General features: G+C 47.7%; 1 protein-coding gene across 1 annotated transcript in view; it reads left to right on the top strand.

Annotated features, from left to right (window-relative positions):
- PLEKHG5 (pleckstrin homology and RhoGEF domain containing G5) overlaps positions 1-16,930 on the top strand; it is a 101,640-nt gene that overhangs the window by 10,621 nt on the left and 74,089 nt on the right. The window contains exon 2 of the mRNA XM_077931447.1: positions 13,792-13,874. Within this exon, the coding sequence (XP_077787573.1) occupies positions 13,792-13,874 (83 nt within the window). The remainder of the gene's footprint in view (positions 1-13,791; positions 13,875-16,930) is intronic.

The following is a 16,930-nucleotide window of genomic DNA, read 5'->3' on the forward strand; positions in this document are numbered from 1 at the left end:
ACGAGAAAAAGGCCCTTTGTCCGGCTGGGTGCGCAGAACATTGGTCAGTTTCTTAGAAGCTCTTTGCTCTCCCAGAAACCTCCCGTTTCACCAGGATGAATGAGCCACTTGTCTGTACATCTGCCGGAACCTGCTCCTTAAGGTGCAATCCTGACCGGCTACGGCTCAAGCCGCGGATGGGACTTGGGCTAAAAAATGTTGCGCTCACCACCATCCCAGGCTGGTGAGACAGAGAGAGAGAAGATCTCCCTTTGGGCCACTGAGCTTTAAGGACAAGCTACGCTTCTGGGATTCCTCTATGCAAAATGTTTCTATACTGGAAGAAAAGAGGGGCGTACGAACTGGAGACCCTCCCTGCGGACTTGACGGAGCTGGAATGTGCAACAGTGGAGCGCTTTTCGTGGAGTTCAACTCTGGATATCACGCAGGATCTGGAGGGTAGGTCAGGCGCCCTGTGCGCCGAAAACTCGAGGGATGAGGTCACCCAGCCTGGCGCTCGCTTCCCAGAGCCAACCCAAAATTATGCAAACAGTTTTAAGAGTCTTAGGCAATTTATTTCCACAATAAGAAGTTGCTTTCTTTCCCCGCTTCCTTTACCTCCCCCTGCCAGGATGCGCCGGGGCTGTTTTATTGCAGGGCAAAAGAGTTTTACAGTTTTAAACAAAAGTGTGAGGTTTGGTAAACAGGCGGCTGAAAATCAAAGTTTGGGTGCTTCTGGGTCCTGCCGACTGTCCAAATATTTGGACAGCAGTTGCAGAAAGGATGAGGATTAGTTCAGAGGCTTGCACACTTTCGGGACGTGGTGCCTGTCTAAATAATAGCAGGAAAAGAGGAAAACAAAGCTTTAAAGAACAATGTGAGCAGAGGAGGAGAATCTTGCTAATCTTGGGGTTTGCTTTTGAGGGGCTGAGCTGATAGCCTCAGAGTTGGGACCAAGTTGGATGGGTTTAAAAGAGGGTTGGGCAAATTCATGGAGGGTAAGGCTACAAGCCGTGATGGCTATGCTCTGCCTTCATAGCTGGAGGCAGTAATCCTTCTGAAAACCAGTTGTTGGGAAGAGTTGCTGTTGCACTCAGGTCCTGCTCGCGGGTTTCTCTTTGGGGTGCTGGACTTTGATTGGCCGTTGGCCTGATCCAGACAGGCTCTTCTTGTGTTCTTACAGATGCTGTTGGACTCCTATCAGCATGGCCAATGGCCAAGGACGATGAGAGATTTATTTATGTATTTCATTTGTGGATTGCGTCTATATCAAAAAGAATTTCAAGTCCAGCACAGATACAGACTGAGATTTAAATTTTCTATAGGTGTTTCCATGGGTGCTCTGAGGACAGCAGAGATGGCGTTTGGCTCATATAGTGAGGGGAAGGAGTTCCAGAGGGCAGGTGCTGCCACACTAAAAGCCTGATTCCCATGTCCTGTGGAAAGGTCCTCCTGATGAGACGGTATCTGCCAAGGTCTCCTGCAGAGTTCAGTGATTGGTTGGATCTATCAGGACTGAGACGATCTGTTTGGTATCTTGACCCCAAGCTCTAGAGAGGGTCTTTCCCAAACATGGGTCTCCAGCTGTTTTTAAACTGCAATTCCCATAATCTCTGACCACTGGTCCTGCTAGCTAGGGATGATGGGAGTTGTAGTCCAAAAGCAGCTGGAGACCAAAGTCTGGGACACCCTGATCTGGAGAGCTTTGCATTACCAGTACCTTGAACCTGGCCTACTACTTAATGGTGGTCCACCAACATCTGGAAGCGACACCATGTTTGACCTTGCACAATCCTTTTTGTGGACCCCGGTTGGTACCTGAAATAGAGTGCTGGCTGTATGTCCTACTTGCACAGGGCAGTCCTCTATTTTGAAGGGCTGCCGGAGGAGGAGAGTCCTCTGCCTGAAGGTGTCCTCTATTTGAAGGCTGTTCTTTCAAAGTCTGGGTTTAAAGATAAGGAGCCATCAAAAGGGAGAGAAGGGAGGGGGGCCTCTTTGAAGTTGCCCATCTTCAGTGAACAGCACCTGGTCACATGTGTCTCTCTCTCTCTCGCCTGGTATCTGCCTTGGTTAAAGGCACTGCATTTCTTAATTAGATAGCAGTAATATGTTTGTCCCTGATGCTGGTCCTACTCAGAGTACACCCAATGGCATTAGTGGGCATAACTATTGTAATTGCAGGAGCTCAACTCAATAGTTAGCATGATTTCAGGAGATCTACTCTGAGTAGCTGGATGCAGCCTATTATTTGGATGCTTGCTGCTGAACACATAACCTACGGTGTGCAAATTGGCATTCTCTTTTACCTTATTGCATTGTTGTTAGTAGTAGTAATATTGAATTTGAACCCCGCCCTTTCACCCCAAGGAGCCTAGGGCAGCAAAGAGGTGCACAATTTAAGAAGCAAAAACAAAAAAAGCAAAAGCTTTATTAAAACAGACCAAAACATTCCAGAATCAATTACAATTAAAAACATGTAAAATAATGTATATCTGATGGTATTGGTTTTCATTTATGTATAGTTTAGTAGTTTTCTTTTTCTTTTTTCTTTTTGTTTGTCGGTTTTTGGTATGTATGTTTGTTGCTTTTTGTATTTTTGTGCAATCTTCAAATAAAGAAAAGTGTTAAAAAACATATGTAAAATCAGTTGCAGTTTTTTATTTTTTAAAAAAAACATTCTAAAAGCAGTTTAAAATATTCTTCCATCCAAGGATCTTGGGGTTGCCTGGAACAAGCAATTTAGGGTTCAAGTAGATAAATAGGTACCGCTCTGGCAGGAAGGTAAACAGCATTTCCATGTGCTGCTCTGGTTTCACCAGAAGCGGCTTAGTCATGCTGGCCACATGACCTGGAAGCTGTACGCCAGCTCCCTCGGCCAATAAAGCAAGATGAGCGCCGCAACAGTTAAGTCCAGTCTGGACTGGACTTAACTGGACTTAACTGTCAGGGGTCCTTTAGCTTTACAGTGGTGCCTCGCAAGACGAAAAGAATCCGTTCCGCGATTCTCTTAATCTAGCGGTTTTTTCATCTTGCGAAGCAACCCTATTAGCGGCTAAGCGGATTAGCGCTATTAGCGCTATTAGCGGTTTAGCGGCTATTAAAGGCTTAGCGGCTTAGCGGCTAAAAGGCTATTAGCGGCTTAGCGGCTTAGAAAAAGGGGGGGGGAGCGAAAAAAAATCGCAAGACTAGCAAGACGTTTCGTCTTGCGAAACAAGCCCATAGGGAAAATCGTCTTGCGAAGCAACTCAAAAATGGAAAACCCTTTCGTCTAGCGGGTTTTCCGTCTTGCGGGGCACCACTGTACCTTTTTTTACCAACATGTAATGGGCCATCCTATCCTGAAACCATAACAGAGAAACCCTCCGGCTTCCTTTTGAAGCTTCCATTGCATGCTGAAGAGGCAATCCACATATCCCACCCTTGACTAGCGGCTTGCCTCTTCAGCAGCCGCAGTGGCAGCTTCAAAGAACACACTCCCCACCCCCACGCCAATCCTGGGCATCTTTGCCCAGTTCGCCCCCATGCATGCTTGTCGCTGTGAAGCAGATGTGTGTTAATAATGAAGGCTTTCATCCACCCTCCTTCCCCCCCATCTCTTTCTGTGTGTGTTTGTGTGTGTGCAATTTAATACATACAAAGGAGAAGAAAGCTAGACCAGTCATCTTCAGTGTACAACAAGAGCTTTTAAGAATGGCTGCCTTAGAAACTCCAGGCCTGTTTTCATTTGAAACGAGATACCTCTGGAAGAACTGCAGGTCAGGTACTGAGCAGGTGCAGCATGGAAGGTCAGAGCTGCAAGTTGTCCTGGGACAGGAAGCTCTGGAAACCAGCATGGAGTCCTGGGAAGCTTGCTAGAAGGCTGTCCGATGCTTTGCAAAGCTCCACCTCTGTAAACTGGCTGAAAACAGGCTTATGAAAACCCTTGCGGCTTTTACAACTAGCCAATATGAGTGAGCAGGCACCACCAGTAAGTTTATGTATGGAAGAAGAGATTTGGGGAATCCAGTGCGCAGTTCTGGCTGCCTCACCTGAAAAAGGGTGTTGTAGAGTTGGCAAAGGTTCAGGAAAGGACAGCCAAAATGCTCAAGCAGATGAGAGCACGTCATCCTCATTCTGACCTATTTTAAAACTTTTCAACATTAAGAGGAAAGCGCACCTCTCAGTTTTATTCTTGGGGAGGTGGGAGTGAGGTAGAACAAATCTTTTGGGTAAGACTTGGGTTTGTTTGTCTTTTTGCAGCTCTGAAAATCTCATCCCTGCTTTGATCCCTTTTAAAGTGTGGGTGTGAGTGTGCATACTGCTGTTTGCATAGGAGGCCGGACACTTTGCCACACCAAGTTAACCCCCCCCCCCCCGCTTTTACTTCACACAAATATTTAGCTCTGGTGCTGCTCTTAGATGTAAACACCTCCCCCTTTGCTGTGACTGATGCCTTCCCTTAGCTGACAGCTGGCACCGCTAGGGAGTTGGTCCCGCAGCAGACCTCCCACTGGCAGGCCATGGACTGGGATGGATGGTGCAGGATGGGTAGATGAAAAGTCAGAGGGCTCCGCTGCCTCTTTCTAACCTGCCAAGGCAGTGGAATTTCTGATCACTGCTGCAATTTCCCTTGTGGGAACGTAGGAGGAGCGGCTCGACCAAGAAGAAAGGCTGGTTTGTAAGAGGGACATGGCAGAGGTTGAAAGTGTTGTACACGGCATGGAGAAAGCTCAAATCTCTTTACACACTGAGCTTCTCAGGTAGACTGGAAGGGAACAATAGGCTTGATTACCTTTTTCCTGCCAGGTAAGGGAAGCGGACATAGCTAAGCCTGGCAGGACAGCTTACTCTATGGTATTAACCCCTTCATGCATTGATTAGACTTGGTGGTTATATGAGGCTGGTTATTCCACATTTGGCTATGCAGAAGGCCAACTCCAAAGAGGATGCTGCGGGCAGACACACATTTCCCTGCTTAGTTCTGTTGCCTCCAGCTCTGTTGTGCTGCCCACTTCCTCTCCGCCCCCCCCCCAGCTTGCTCCCAGTTCTGCAACTGGATTTCCTTATTTTCTGCTCCTCCTGTGTGTTTTAAAAAGCTTCCCTTTTCCCTGCGCTGAAAGGATTCCCTTCTTCGCTCCCATGATTATTCATAATAGGTCAACGGCAATCATAATTCCGCTTGGCGGGGCGGCCAATAGGGAGGCTGTTACTAAGTGGTCAGGGCCAAGAGTGACCCCACCAGCGACAGAGGCTGCATTGTTCTGCGGGGCTTCAGGGTGGTAGTGGGGAGAGAGCAATTTCAAAGTGTGGGCAGCCCAGTCTCTCGACCAGAAGCACATTTCTCTCACACAACTTGGGCAATAAAGCAAAGGGGACAGGCCATCCTCCGCTGCTGTGCTTGATACCTAGGTGCCGTCACTGTTCATAGAATCATAGAACTGTAGAGTTGGAAGGGACCCCGAGGGTCATCCAGTCCAAGCCCCTGCAGTGCAGGAATCCCTGACAGATGGCCATCCAACCTCTGTTGAAAAACCTCCAACGGATGTAAGGTTATCCGTTCCACTCTCACCTTCCTAATGTTTAGTTGGAATCTCCTTCCTTGTCACTTAAATCTGTTGTTTTGGATGCTCCCCTCTGGAGTAGCATAATACAAGCTTGCTCCATCTTCCATGGGGCAGCCCTTAAGATCTTTGAAGATGGCTATCCTATCCCCTCTCGGTCTCTTCTTATCCAAGATAAACATACCCAGCTCCCTCAACGAGCCTTCTCCTCCATGAATATGTCCAATCCCTCAATTAAAGCCATCCAAGTTCAGGACTGTCACTGCCCTCAGTGGGAGGGAGTCCCACAGGTTAACCATGCGCTGTGTGAAGAATGACGTCCTTTATATCCGAATCTCCCAAAGATCAGCTTCGTTGGATTTCCACAAGCTCTACTGCTAGGTGATAAGAGAGAAAAACTTTCTGCATGCCGTGTGTAAATTTTATAAACTTCCATCATGTCACCTCTTACTTGCCTTTTCTCTAAACTAAAAACTCCCCAGTGCAACCTTTCATTTTGTGTGTGTGTGTGTCACTCCACCTCCTTGATATTTTTGTTTGCTCTTTCCTGATTTTGTTGTGAGATGATGGTCTCAAAGTGCAACAGCATTAGGGGGCAGCAGATTCAGAACCAGCCTCTATCCTTCCCCCGGATTCTACACAAATGAAGTAGCCCTATGCCTGTTCTCGGAAAACATTTCCCTTGCCCACAATTTACAGGGCCTTTTCTGTGGGTAGTGGATGGGTAGGGAACTTCTGGGCCCACGGACCAATCTTAGTCTGCAGGACCCCATCCACTGACAGCAGCCGGAGGAGATGGTTTAATCCTGCATTGGCTGTGCTGCCTTATTCCCAGCACATGAAATATACTCAGAGTCCTGTAGTGATTTCATGCTCTTTATTGCAGCTTGTAAAACAGTGACTGAATTGCTCCTCAAGCCTTAGGCTTTTATATACATTATTTACACAATGAGTCCCGTCTGATTGGCTGATTCTGCTTCCCTCCTGGAGCCTGATTGGTCTTTTCCTGCAAGCCAATCAGCTGTTGCATTCTACGATCCTACCAGCCTAATAGGCTGGTTAACGTCCTCCTGGAGCCTGATTGGTCTTTCCCTGCAAGCCAATCAGTTGTTGCATTCTAGGATCCTACTTGCCTATTGTTCTAGGATCCAAGCTTAGTACACGACAGAACAGGATCATGCAGGAGAGGCCACAGGATTTAATCTTCGCTTATCTGCTGGAGCAGCTGAGATTAAAGCCCTTTTGCCTGCTTCTTTAAGTGAGCTACGGAAGGAGGTGCCAAGGCTGCCACCCTCCTGCTTAAAGGACAGGCAGAGCAAAGCACATTTTGAAACAGCTTCCAGCCTCCTTTAATGGGGGCGGGGGAAGAAGCTGCTTCAAAAGGCAATTCTGTCACTTTAAAACAACGAATGGCAAAATATTCAGAACTCAGAGGATGGGGGAAGTTAGGATCTAGGAAGGGCCAGGTCACCTCTTGGCCTAGGGATGCTGGGTGCAGGATTGGTATAAAATACCTATTTATCATCTATCTATCCTGTTTGCAGAGAGGGTAGTAGCTTTGTTAGCAGGCTGGTGCCAACTGCCTGGGGTGGCTTTGCAGCATTGTAGAGCGTGGAACAGCAGGTCCCATATAGCATTTCAGCCCTTGGAATCATTCGAATTGTAGAGTTGGATGGGACCTCCAAGGGTCCTCTAGTCCATCCTCATTGCAATGCAGGAATCACAACTAAATAATCCTTCCTGCTCCTGTTTGGTCTCTTTCTTTCTTTCTTTCTTTCTTTCTTTCTTTCTTTCTTTCTTTCTTTCTTTCTTTCTCTCTCTCTCTCTCTCTCTCTCTCTCTCTCTCTCTCTCTCTCTCTCGACACTTCCAATGCCCTTTTGACAAATGCGCCACCCTCTCTCAGGGCTCCCTAAAAAGGCAAAGGCCCAAAACTTTGAGCTTCTTCCCCCCCCCTCCCCACTTCTGAAAAATAAGAAATAAAACTCCATCTGTGAGTCAGTTTGCTGGCAGCCGGCACCGTACTGGGTCGAAGGGAACCCGCCGATGCCGTCAAGACGAGCATGGCCTCTGTTGTTGTTGGCTGCATCTGGGGCGGGGTGAGCTGTAATTCACTCTGTCCGCTTCTAAATATAAACCCTGTTGAACCACCTTGGCCAGAAGCTGCAGCTTTGTGAAAGCCATCCATCGCTGAAAGCACCACTTATTTCCCTTTGGCTCGAGGTAGAAAAGAGTGTGCTCGTCGCTGCTCTGCACGCTCCCTGCCCCTCACTCCCTGCATCTGACGTTGGCTTTCCTGTGTCTTGTCTTGAGAACGGCCACTGTCTTGTGCTGTTAAACAATTTTGGTGCTGCTTTGTTTGGTAATGGTCCAAGACTGACATTTTAAATATTGGAAGTCTTTTAGCCTGTGCACGGAGGACAGGTGGCTTAGAACCAAGCTGGTTTGGCGTTGAAGCCCTGACCTTTCCATAGGTCAAAAATTCATTTTTCTTGTCGATAGGGATGGAAGAATCGATCCATTTCAGATTCTTTCTGTTTCTCATCTTCCGAGTCTTGTTTAGTTTGCCCCATCTCTGTATGTTTGGATTTTTTTTTAAAAAAAATCTCTGTTGTAAATGCATATGCCACTCCTAATATGCATGTTTCTGTACACAATTTTGCTTGATAGATGTGTCTTTTGCAAGCCATTCCCCTGAATACAGTGCTTTTTGGCACAAACCTATCCCCCAAATTGCATCCTTTACCCCTACTAATACAGTGGTACCTCTAGTTAAGAACTTAATTTGTTCTGGAAGTCTTAACCTGAATCTGTTTTTAACCTGAAGCACCACTTTAGCTAATGGGGCCTCCTGCTGCTGCCATGCTGCCGGAGCACGATTTCTGTTCTCATCCTAAAGCAAAGTGCTTAACCCGAGGTACTATTTCTGGGTTAGCGGAGTCTGTAACCTGAAGCATTTGTAACCCGAGGTACCACTGTACCTGCATTTTGGAGTGCTGATGAACTGCCTTGCACAATTCGGAGAAGTGTGAATTTCAAAGGCTAGATGTGTTCACAAAGTGGTTCAGCAAAGGCAAATTTAGGTGGGTTGGGCGCTGAGGTGCGAAAATCAAAAAGGAGTCTCTCCACTGTCCTTGTATATAATCTCAGAAGGGGCATGGTTGCCACAAAGCTTTTAAAGTTGCCACAAAGATTGCCACCAGTTGCTGGAAACCACAGGAGGGGAGAGAACCTTTGTCCTTGGGTCCTGCTTGCTGGTTTTCCACAGGCATTTGGTTGGCCGCTGTGAAAAGAGGATGCTGGATGTGATGGGCCATTGGCCTGATGCAGCAAGACTCTTTTTGGGTTCTTATTGCCGTGAAGAACACTAGCACTTCAGAATTCACCACTGCAGCCACACTTGAGGTGATGGGGAAGCTTCATTGGGACTGAATCAGAGCTCAGCAGTGGAGGGTAAAGGTAAAGGGACCCCTGACCATTAGGTCCAGTCGTGGCCGACTCTGCGGTTCCGGCGCTCATCTCGCTTTATTGGCTAAGGGAGCCAGCGTACAGCTTCTGTCAGCATAACTAAGCCTCTTCTGGCGAACCAGAGCAGCGCACAGAAACACTGTTTACCTTCCCGCCAGAGTGGTACCTATTTATCTACTTGCACTTTGACGTGCTTTTGAACTGCTAGGTTGGCAGGAGCAGGGACTGAGCAACGGGAGCTCACCCCGTCACAGGGATTCGAACCGCCGACCTTCTGATTGGCAAGTCCTAGGCTCTGTGGTTTAACCCACAGCGTCACCCACGTCCCAGTTGGAGGGTAGAACCTGCAAAAAAGAAAAGAGAAACCCCCCCAACCCCCCTTTTTTTGCACTTGTCTGGAAGGTGGTCTCCATGTAGCTCTGAGTTTCTTGTCTCTTGTCTCTGGACTCTTTCCGGCTTCCTCCTTGCTCACCGTGTATATTTGTAAACAAGCATTTTGCAAAAAAAATAAATGCCGTCATCCTCTCCCACGCTCTCTGGTTGAAATACTGGCGCATTTCACCATTCGGGGAAGTAAGGAACCGCATGCACAAATTTGTATTCTCACCCCCAACCCCAACCCCCCCCCCCGCCAAGAAGAGAGAGAAAGATTTAAACAGCTGGTATGAAAACATTGCCTGGCGAAACCGTTGCCAAGAGCTGTTCTGGGGCGAAGAGCGAAAATAAAAAGGCTAGATTTAGACAAACGCAAAGGGGTTTTCTTCAAGCTGCTTTGGGAAAGGATATGTGAAACTCTGAAGAGATAGTGGGCACCAGCAGAGCCAAAGAGAATGTATCTCTGGGGCATCACTGAAGGAAAAACCTGCCTGCTGCCCGGAGATTTGGGCAATGGGGTCTGGTCTGGCATGCCCAAGTGCGTGTTGTTCCCTAGGGCAGATGCGCCTGCCGTAAATGGGAGTCCCTTGGAAAGGCAGCTGTGCAGTTGTGTGTGTGTCTCCTGGGCTCAGCCTTCAGCCCGGATGTCCCTGTGGTAGCCATGGCAAGGGTGCCCTCACCCAACTTTGACTGCCAGGTGATGAGCCATGTCCATTCCTAGAGAAGGCAGCTCTAGACTCAAGGACATGTGCTTTTGTTTCATCACAGCTGGACTCCTGGGATGCACTCTGCATGGGGCTGCCTTTGAAGAGCCTCCGGGAACTTCCGAAAAGCCACAAAGCGCCCCCTGTGGCGACCTTTAAAATAAATAAATAAATTGCTTTCTTTCGAAAAATTTCCCTCTACATAATGCGAATAAAGACAAGAAATACAAGTGTTTTCTGGCAATTTTAAAGACCAACCCATTTTTTTTTATTAGGGCATAATTTTTCGTGGACTGGAATCCACTTTGTTTAGATGCATGGCTGAGATGTTGCCCTGGCTCCAAGATTTTATACCATAGCAACAAAAAGTCACCAGCAGTACTCTGCGGGGACAAAGTTCTAGAGATCCTGAGAGATGGAGCTGAACCCTGCAGAGCAAAGACTCCAGCAATTTGCTCTGCAAATTTGAACCAGGCACCGCCGAAAGGAAAACAAACAAACAGGAAGCGATTTCCCAGGGACCACACATGGATGCTCTTATTTATTTGCCGCCCTGATATGCCGCTTGACAAACGTTCTGCGTTCCCAGGCAATATTAAAACATGACAACCAAACCACAGAACAGTAGATTTGGATAGAATTCAAAAAGACTGAGATATTTAAGGGAACTTCACAGATGTGGGGAAATGAGTGGCGATTTCTCTCCTCATTTTCCTTTCTTCCCGGCTGACTTCTCATCTGAGCAATGCAGGAAGGATCATGGCCCTGCCTCTCTTGGCAACATGGTTCTCTGAGATCACGGCTCTGCAGTATTTTGAAACCTGGAGCCTCGTCCGTAGGCCCTCTTGGATTGCTGCAAGTCCTCTTGCCGGTCCTCTGACCCTGATGGTACCAGCTCCCTTTCACCTCCGATGGGAGTCCGTTTGGATTCCTGCGCAGGCCCTGTGCCTGACAGATGCTCCATCCCTGCAGCTGAGGGGCGTCTGCCAAGAACAGCACGTAATGGCCTTTTAAATGCTCTTTGTTGACGGGAACTTTTCCCCGCATAATCAGGGGCTTAGGACTGGAGCCAGCTGAAAACTCTGAAGTTCGCCAGCAACGGAACCCAAGGCTTTTGAGCAGAAGTCTCCCTCTGGGCTGAGAGGTGAGCAGCATGCCCTGACCCGGTAGCTTGCTCTGGCTTTACTTTTTTTTTAACAGCACGTGGTTCATTTCTTTGCAGTGCAGCTGACAGAAAGACAAGTAGCTTCAGGACTTGATGTGAGCCAGCACTTAACAGCGATTGACCCTGGAACCTGTGTTGGGCCTAGAATCGATCAGTCCATGCAAGAATAATAAGAGCCCCCGAAGCACGTGCAGAGTGCATTTTGCTTTGCCCTAAGTATCAGTCTTTCTCAGAATGGGGGAAGGTGCTTGTTTCACACTAGCTATGGCTCACAAGTTAAAACTGTTCTACATTTTCATTTACTGCTCACTAGTGTTGGGCGATAGGGACGCGGGTGGCGCTGTGGGTTAAACCACAGAGCCCAGGATTTGCCAGCAGAAGGTCAGTGGTTCAAATCCCTGCGACGAGGTGAGCTCCTGTTGCTCAGTCCCAGCTCCTGCCAACCTAGCAGTTCGAAAGCATGTCAAAGTGCAAGTAGATAAATAGGTACCGCTCTAGCGGGAAGGTAAACGGCGTTTCTGTGCACTGCTCAGGTTCACCAGAAGTGGCTTAGTCATGCTGGCCACATGACCTGGAAGCTGTACGCCGGCTCCCTCAGCCAATAAAGCGAGATGAGCGCCGCAACCCCAGAGTTGGTCACAACTGGACCTAATGGTCAGGGGTCCCTTTACCTTTACTAGTGTTGGGTGATATCTGGTTTTCACAACATTGCAATAGATCACCAGCTAAAGATTACAATATACAGTACCAATATACAGTGGTACCTTGGTTTTTGAACATCTCCGTTGACGAACATTTTGGTTTTCAAAAGCTGTAAACCTGGAAGTAAATGCTTCAGTTTTCGAACTTGCCTCGGAAGTCGAACATGCCATCCAGCTTCCATATTGAGCTTTCCATATTGAGGCTTCCTTACTGAGCTTTCAGTTTTTGAATGTTTCGGAACTTGAACGGTCTTCTGGAATGGATTACGTTTGAAAACCGAGGTATGACTGTATCATGATGTCTGAAATAAGGATGGAGCTCTGTAGAGGCATTGGCTGGCTTCATGGCTTTTCCCACATTGCGATTTTTGCATAGTGCACACACACATCGTGATTTGAAATACATATAGCCAGCTCAAAAATGATGAAATCGATATCACAATATGGACTTCAAACCAGTTTTGGACGCTATATCGATATATCGCCCAGCCCTGCTCTTCCCAAAGGGCAGCAAACATATCTCCGATGCCATTAAAAATAAAAGCAAAACATTTTTAAACAGTTAAAATCAGCAAAACATTAAAACAGAGTGCAAGTGGACCATTGCATGATCTGCTTCTCACCCCGTCCGCCCCTGATTCCTACATATAAAAGAGCCTCATGCTTGTTGATCAAGGGCCAGAGAGGCTTTGGGTTCAAATCCCCACTCAGTCTTGAAGCTTCCTGAGAGACTTTGGAGCAGTCACTCTCAGCCTAATCTGCACCACCGGGTTGCTGTGGGATATAAAAAAGGAATAGCGGGAGAGAGCTGTGTCTGTGGGCTTTGAACTTATTGAATTGCAACAGGGGAAAAAATGAGTTATTAAATGAGCTGTGCTATGGGTTATTAAGTTGAACAGACGTCCTTTGGCAGAAGGACTGAAAGGCGGCTGTGCAACGTGGCCACTGAGGATGAACACGTGTTGGGGTGTTTGCCAGAGTTCCCATCATGTCAGGCCTGGTAGGTTGAACTCTGTGGCAGCAATGAATTGCATGGTGTTTAAAAAATAAATTAAAAATCCCAGAATAGCTTGCCTATCTTGCTTATACCCGAAAGGGAACTGCAGGTCTTTTCTGCCTTTTGACCTGAGTTTCACAATCACATATCCTCCAACTTTCCTCAGATGAAAACAGGGACATTTCTCACTGCCCCACAACCGACTCTCCTAGACCCCCTATTTTTTGATGTCCCTACCACAGAGCATTTCCTATTTGAAGAAGGGCAAATGCCAGCCCCACAACCACAATGGGATGCAGCACACACATCCTTCACCATCCTGAGAAAACCCCTTCATCCGAATTTTATTTTATTTTTATTCTTTGGTAGATTTGCAGAAAGAAAAACACACTGCAAGAAATAAATTTTAGAAAGAGGCAAGATTAGACACAGACACTTTTTTTTTTTTAAAAAAAGTCAAGACTCCATGCTCTCCTCTCTGCAAGGGTGTTGCTAGAGGGTTCATGTTTACTTGTAAGGAAAGTGCAATGACGGTGACCACTTGCCTGTCCTCTTCATTTGCTCAGAACCTAAATTTTGCATCTATAGCAGATGCAAAATGTGTGTCGTGGGCCTGTGCTGTGAGTCGCTTAAGTCCCGATCTGCTCCTGTGATCACTAAGCTTTTCCTTTGCCTACAAACCACTCCTTTTTAAAATTTTTGGCTGCTGGGTCCAGCTGGTCCCCTATTAGGACCACAAGCTGGCTGTCGATCTGAAGTTTTGCAAGCTAGGTGCTGTGAAGCTGTTTGCTCCCGACCGGCTGCTGGATAGCCTGCCTTCTTCTTCTTTTTAAAAAGCAAACTTTTGAACGCTTTCTCTTCCAGATGAGCGGACCGTGACGGAGGAGAAGGAGAAAGTATTGTACTGCCAAAATCCCAACTGCGTGGAGAAGCGGCGAGCCACAAAGGTACTGTATTATGATTTTGCATGTGTTTGGATTCAGGGGGCTCCTGGGAAAGGGGATATTCTTAGATCTTGAGGAAGTTGCCACAAAGCCCACCGTTTCCTCCCAAGTGCCTTAATCTGAGAAATCCAAAGGCTGTGGGGCTCAGTTAACCAAGACAAGGAGGATGAGGTCACAAATACAGAATCAGTTGTTGGCATTGGGCTGCGACAGGCTCCATCTGCACAATATGCAGTGCTTTGCCATTCCTGTCAACTGCCCCCATTAAATCGGGACATCCCATTTTTTGGGTGCTGTGCACACCCCAGACACATGTTTTTGGGCTCTGTGATCTCATGCAGGTCATGTGACACGCACGGGAGCAGGGCCCGGAAGATGCACCTCCCAATTTCTGGAGTCAACATGTTGGAAGGTATGCTGTACCACTTTGTAAACAGTCACGGCTTCCCTCAAAGAATCCCAGGAGCTGTAGTTTGTTAATGTTGTTGAGAGTTGTTAGGAGACCTCTTTCCCACCCAACAGAGGTGCAACTTCCAGAGTGGTTTAACAATCAATTCCCCTTCACAGGGTGCTCTGGGAGTGAAATAAAGGGCCTCCTAACAGCTCTCAGCATCCACAACAAACTACAGTTCCCAGAATTCTTTGGGGCAAACCATGACTGTTTAAAGTGGTATGATGCTGCTTTCAAGGCATAGTGCAGACAAGGGCCATAGGGATCCAGACACAGTGAGCCTCTAATTCACTGTGTAACGTTTCTGGGTCCATCAACAAGCACCTGCAATGAGGAGTCATTTTTATAAACTAATCTTTATTCAGAGGATCCTCTATGACCATACCCTCCAACATTTCTCCAATGAAAATGGGGACATCCTAAGGAAAAGTGGGACATTCCAGGATTAAATCAGAAACCAGGATTGCTTCTCTAAATCAGGGGCATCCCTGGAAAATAGGGACACTTGGAGTGTCTGCTAGTCAGCATCAAGATTCCCCTCTTACCCACCTTCTGTCCCTGAATCTGCCGCATGGTGCCAATATATTGAGTGCTCCCCACCTGTCACTCCATTCCACCCAATCTGCTCCACATCACCACTGCCTGGTGCTGGCATCATCCAAAACATTGATGTCTGGACTGGGGGAAGATGGAGCGGGTATCACACCCTTCTTTAACTGGCTGCCAGCCCATCTGAAAAGTTTTGCCCAATGCCTCACTTCGAGAGTGAACTAAAAACGATGCGAGTCCCCCAAAAGTTGCAGGAGCTGCTTGTTGTTACATGTGTGAATTTATCCTGAATGTGCCTGCTTTATTGATTTTTTAAAGAAAGAAGCTGAATACCTACCATAGGGGCTAACCAGAATATTTAAAGTGTGTGTGTGTGTAGGGTAAGGGGGTAAAGAAAATAAGAACCTGGCTGCTTTTTCCCAGCTGGGTTTTGGAACTGAATGTGGGTGCCCTAAGTTCCCTTGTTCCCCTTCATGTGTGTGGCTGATGGTGCGGCTTGTGCAGGCCATCGCGGAAGGCAGGTTGCGAAAAGATGCCAGCAGGGCCGTTCGGGCCGAAGTTTGGCTCCGTCCTTCCCCTCTGCTCTTTCTGCCTCTCCGCCCTTCCTCGGGTCTCCCCCTTACCTCACCGCCTTTCCCCTCCCTGCTAACAAACCGCAAAGACTTTTCCAGACAGAGTGGCAGCCTCAAAGCCTCAGCAGCTGGAGAAATGCTCAGCTCTCCCCCCTCCCACAAAAGGGTCAGTGCGTCGCCATTCCAACAAGAAGATTGGTGTGTGTGTGTAAAGAGAGAGAGAGAGAGGGACAGCTGTTCTCCCTTGTCCGCTTTGCTCGATTCACAACGATTCGCTGGAGCTGCTCCCCCCCGTTCTCTGCTGCTCAGGAGCAGGAAAGGAGCCCAGCAACACGATCTGCAAAAATGAAAAAGGGCAGCTTCGTAGGCCCCTTGAGCTGGCCTGTGTGTGAGGAGTTGGAGGAGGAAGGGTCAGTTTCCTTGAGAAGACTGTGGGGTGCAAGACAGCCTCAGCTTGTTTACAAGGTTATAGGTTGAGCAGGTGTGGAGGGAGGGAGGGAGGCTGACTAGCACCACTAAAATAAATTAAGAACGTAAGAAAAAAGCCTGTTGGATCAGGGCATCTATCCCAGCATCGTGTTCTTGCAGGAGCCAATCAGATGCCTGCAGGAAACCTGCAAGAGCTCTCTCCCCACACCCCAAGTTTTCCAGCAACTGGCAAATAGAAGCATTGCTGCCTTTGACCGTGGAGGCAGTAGCCACCGATGGCCTCCTGCCTCCTGCAGGAGTGAATTCTGTAATTTAACTATGTGCTGCATGAATAAGTTCGAGTTCCAGTGTTATTAGAGAGGGAGAAAGAACTTTTCTCTAGCTACTTCCTCCGTGCCGTGCATAATTCTATAAACTTCTATCATGCCACTTCAGTCCAACCCTACAATTAAGGTGAAGAACATTTTTATGGGTTTTTCTTCGGATGGGCAGGGGGTGGGGTGGGGAAGAATCAGTTCTGGGGCCATCCTTTAATTCAGCTCAGACCTTGCTCTTTTTTTTGGTCTCCTGACTTGAGCTCTGGAGGAGGTGGGTGGGAAATGGCACCACTGATGTTTTGCAGCTTGCTTTGGACTGGGGGTGGGGGGAAGCTAGAAGTGGACAGGACCAACTGGCTAGTGCCTGTGACGCCGTCAATATGCCTTCTACCAATCCCTAGGACAGTTCTGCAACTGGTTTGTGTGTGTGCAAAGTAAGGCTTGAGGATGGGCATTTAAATGAATAAAAATAGGTGTGATCTGAAAAAGGAAAAAGCAGCCAGCTTTCTTGAAGCACCTGAGTGTTTTGACATCACATATTAGGTTGCAGAGCCCTCTTGGGCCTAATCTGAGTCTGCCTTTCTGGAATGTGTGAACTAGCTGAACACCAAACCACTCACTCACTAAGCCAGCCTTAGGGTCCAGCTTGGACTGTGCTGCTACCAAAAGCCCCAGCACAGATGGGCTGCCCCTGCTTCCACTCCCAGGTTATAATTTGTGTGTCTGCGTGCAAACTAGCCC

This window comes from Podarcis muralis, chromosome 7, assembly GCF_964188315.1.
Source record: "Podarcis muralis chromosome 7, rPodMur119.hap1.1, whole genome shotgun sequence".
NCBI classification, from domain to species: Eukaryota; Metazoa; Chordata; class Lepidosauria; order Squamata; family Lacertidae; genus Podarcis; species Podarcis muralis.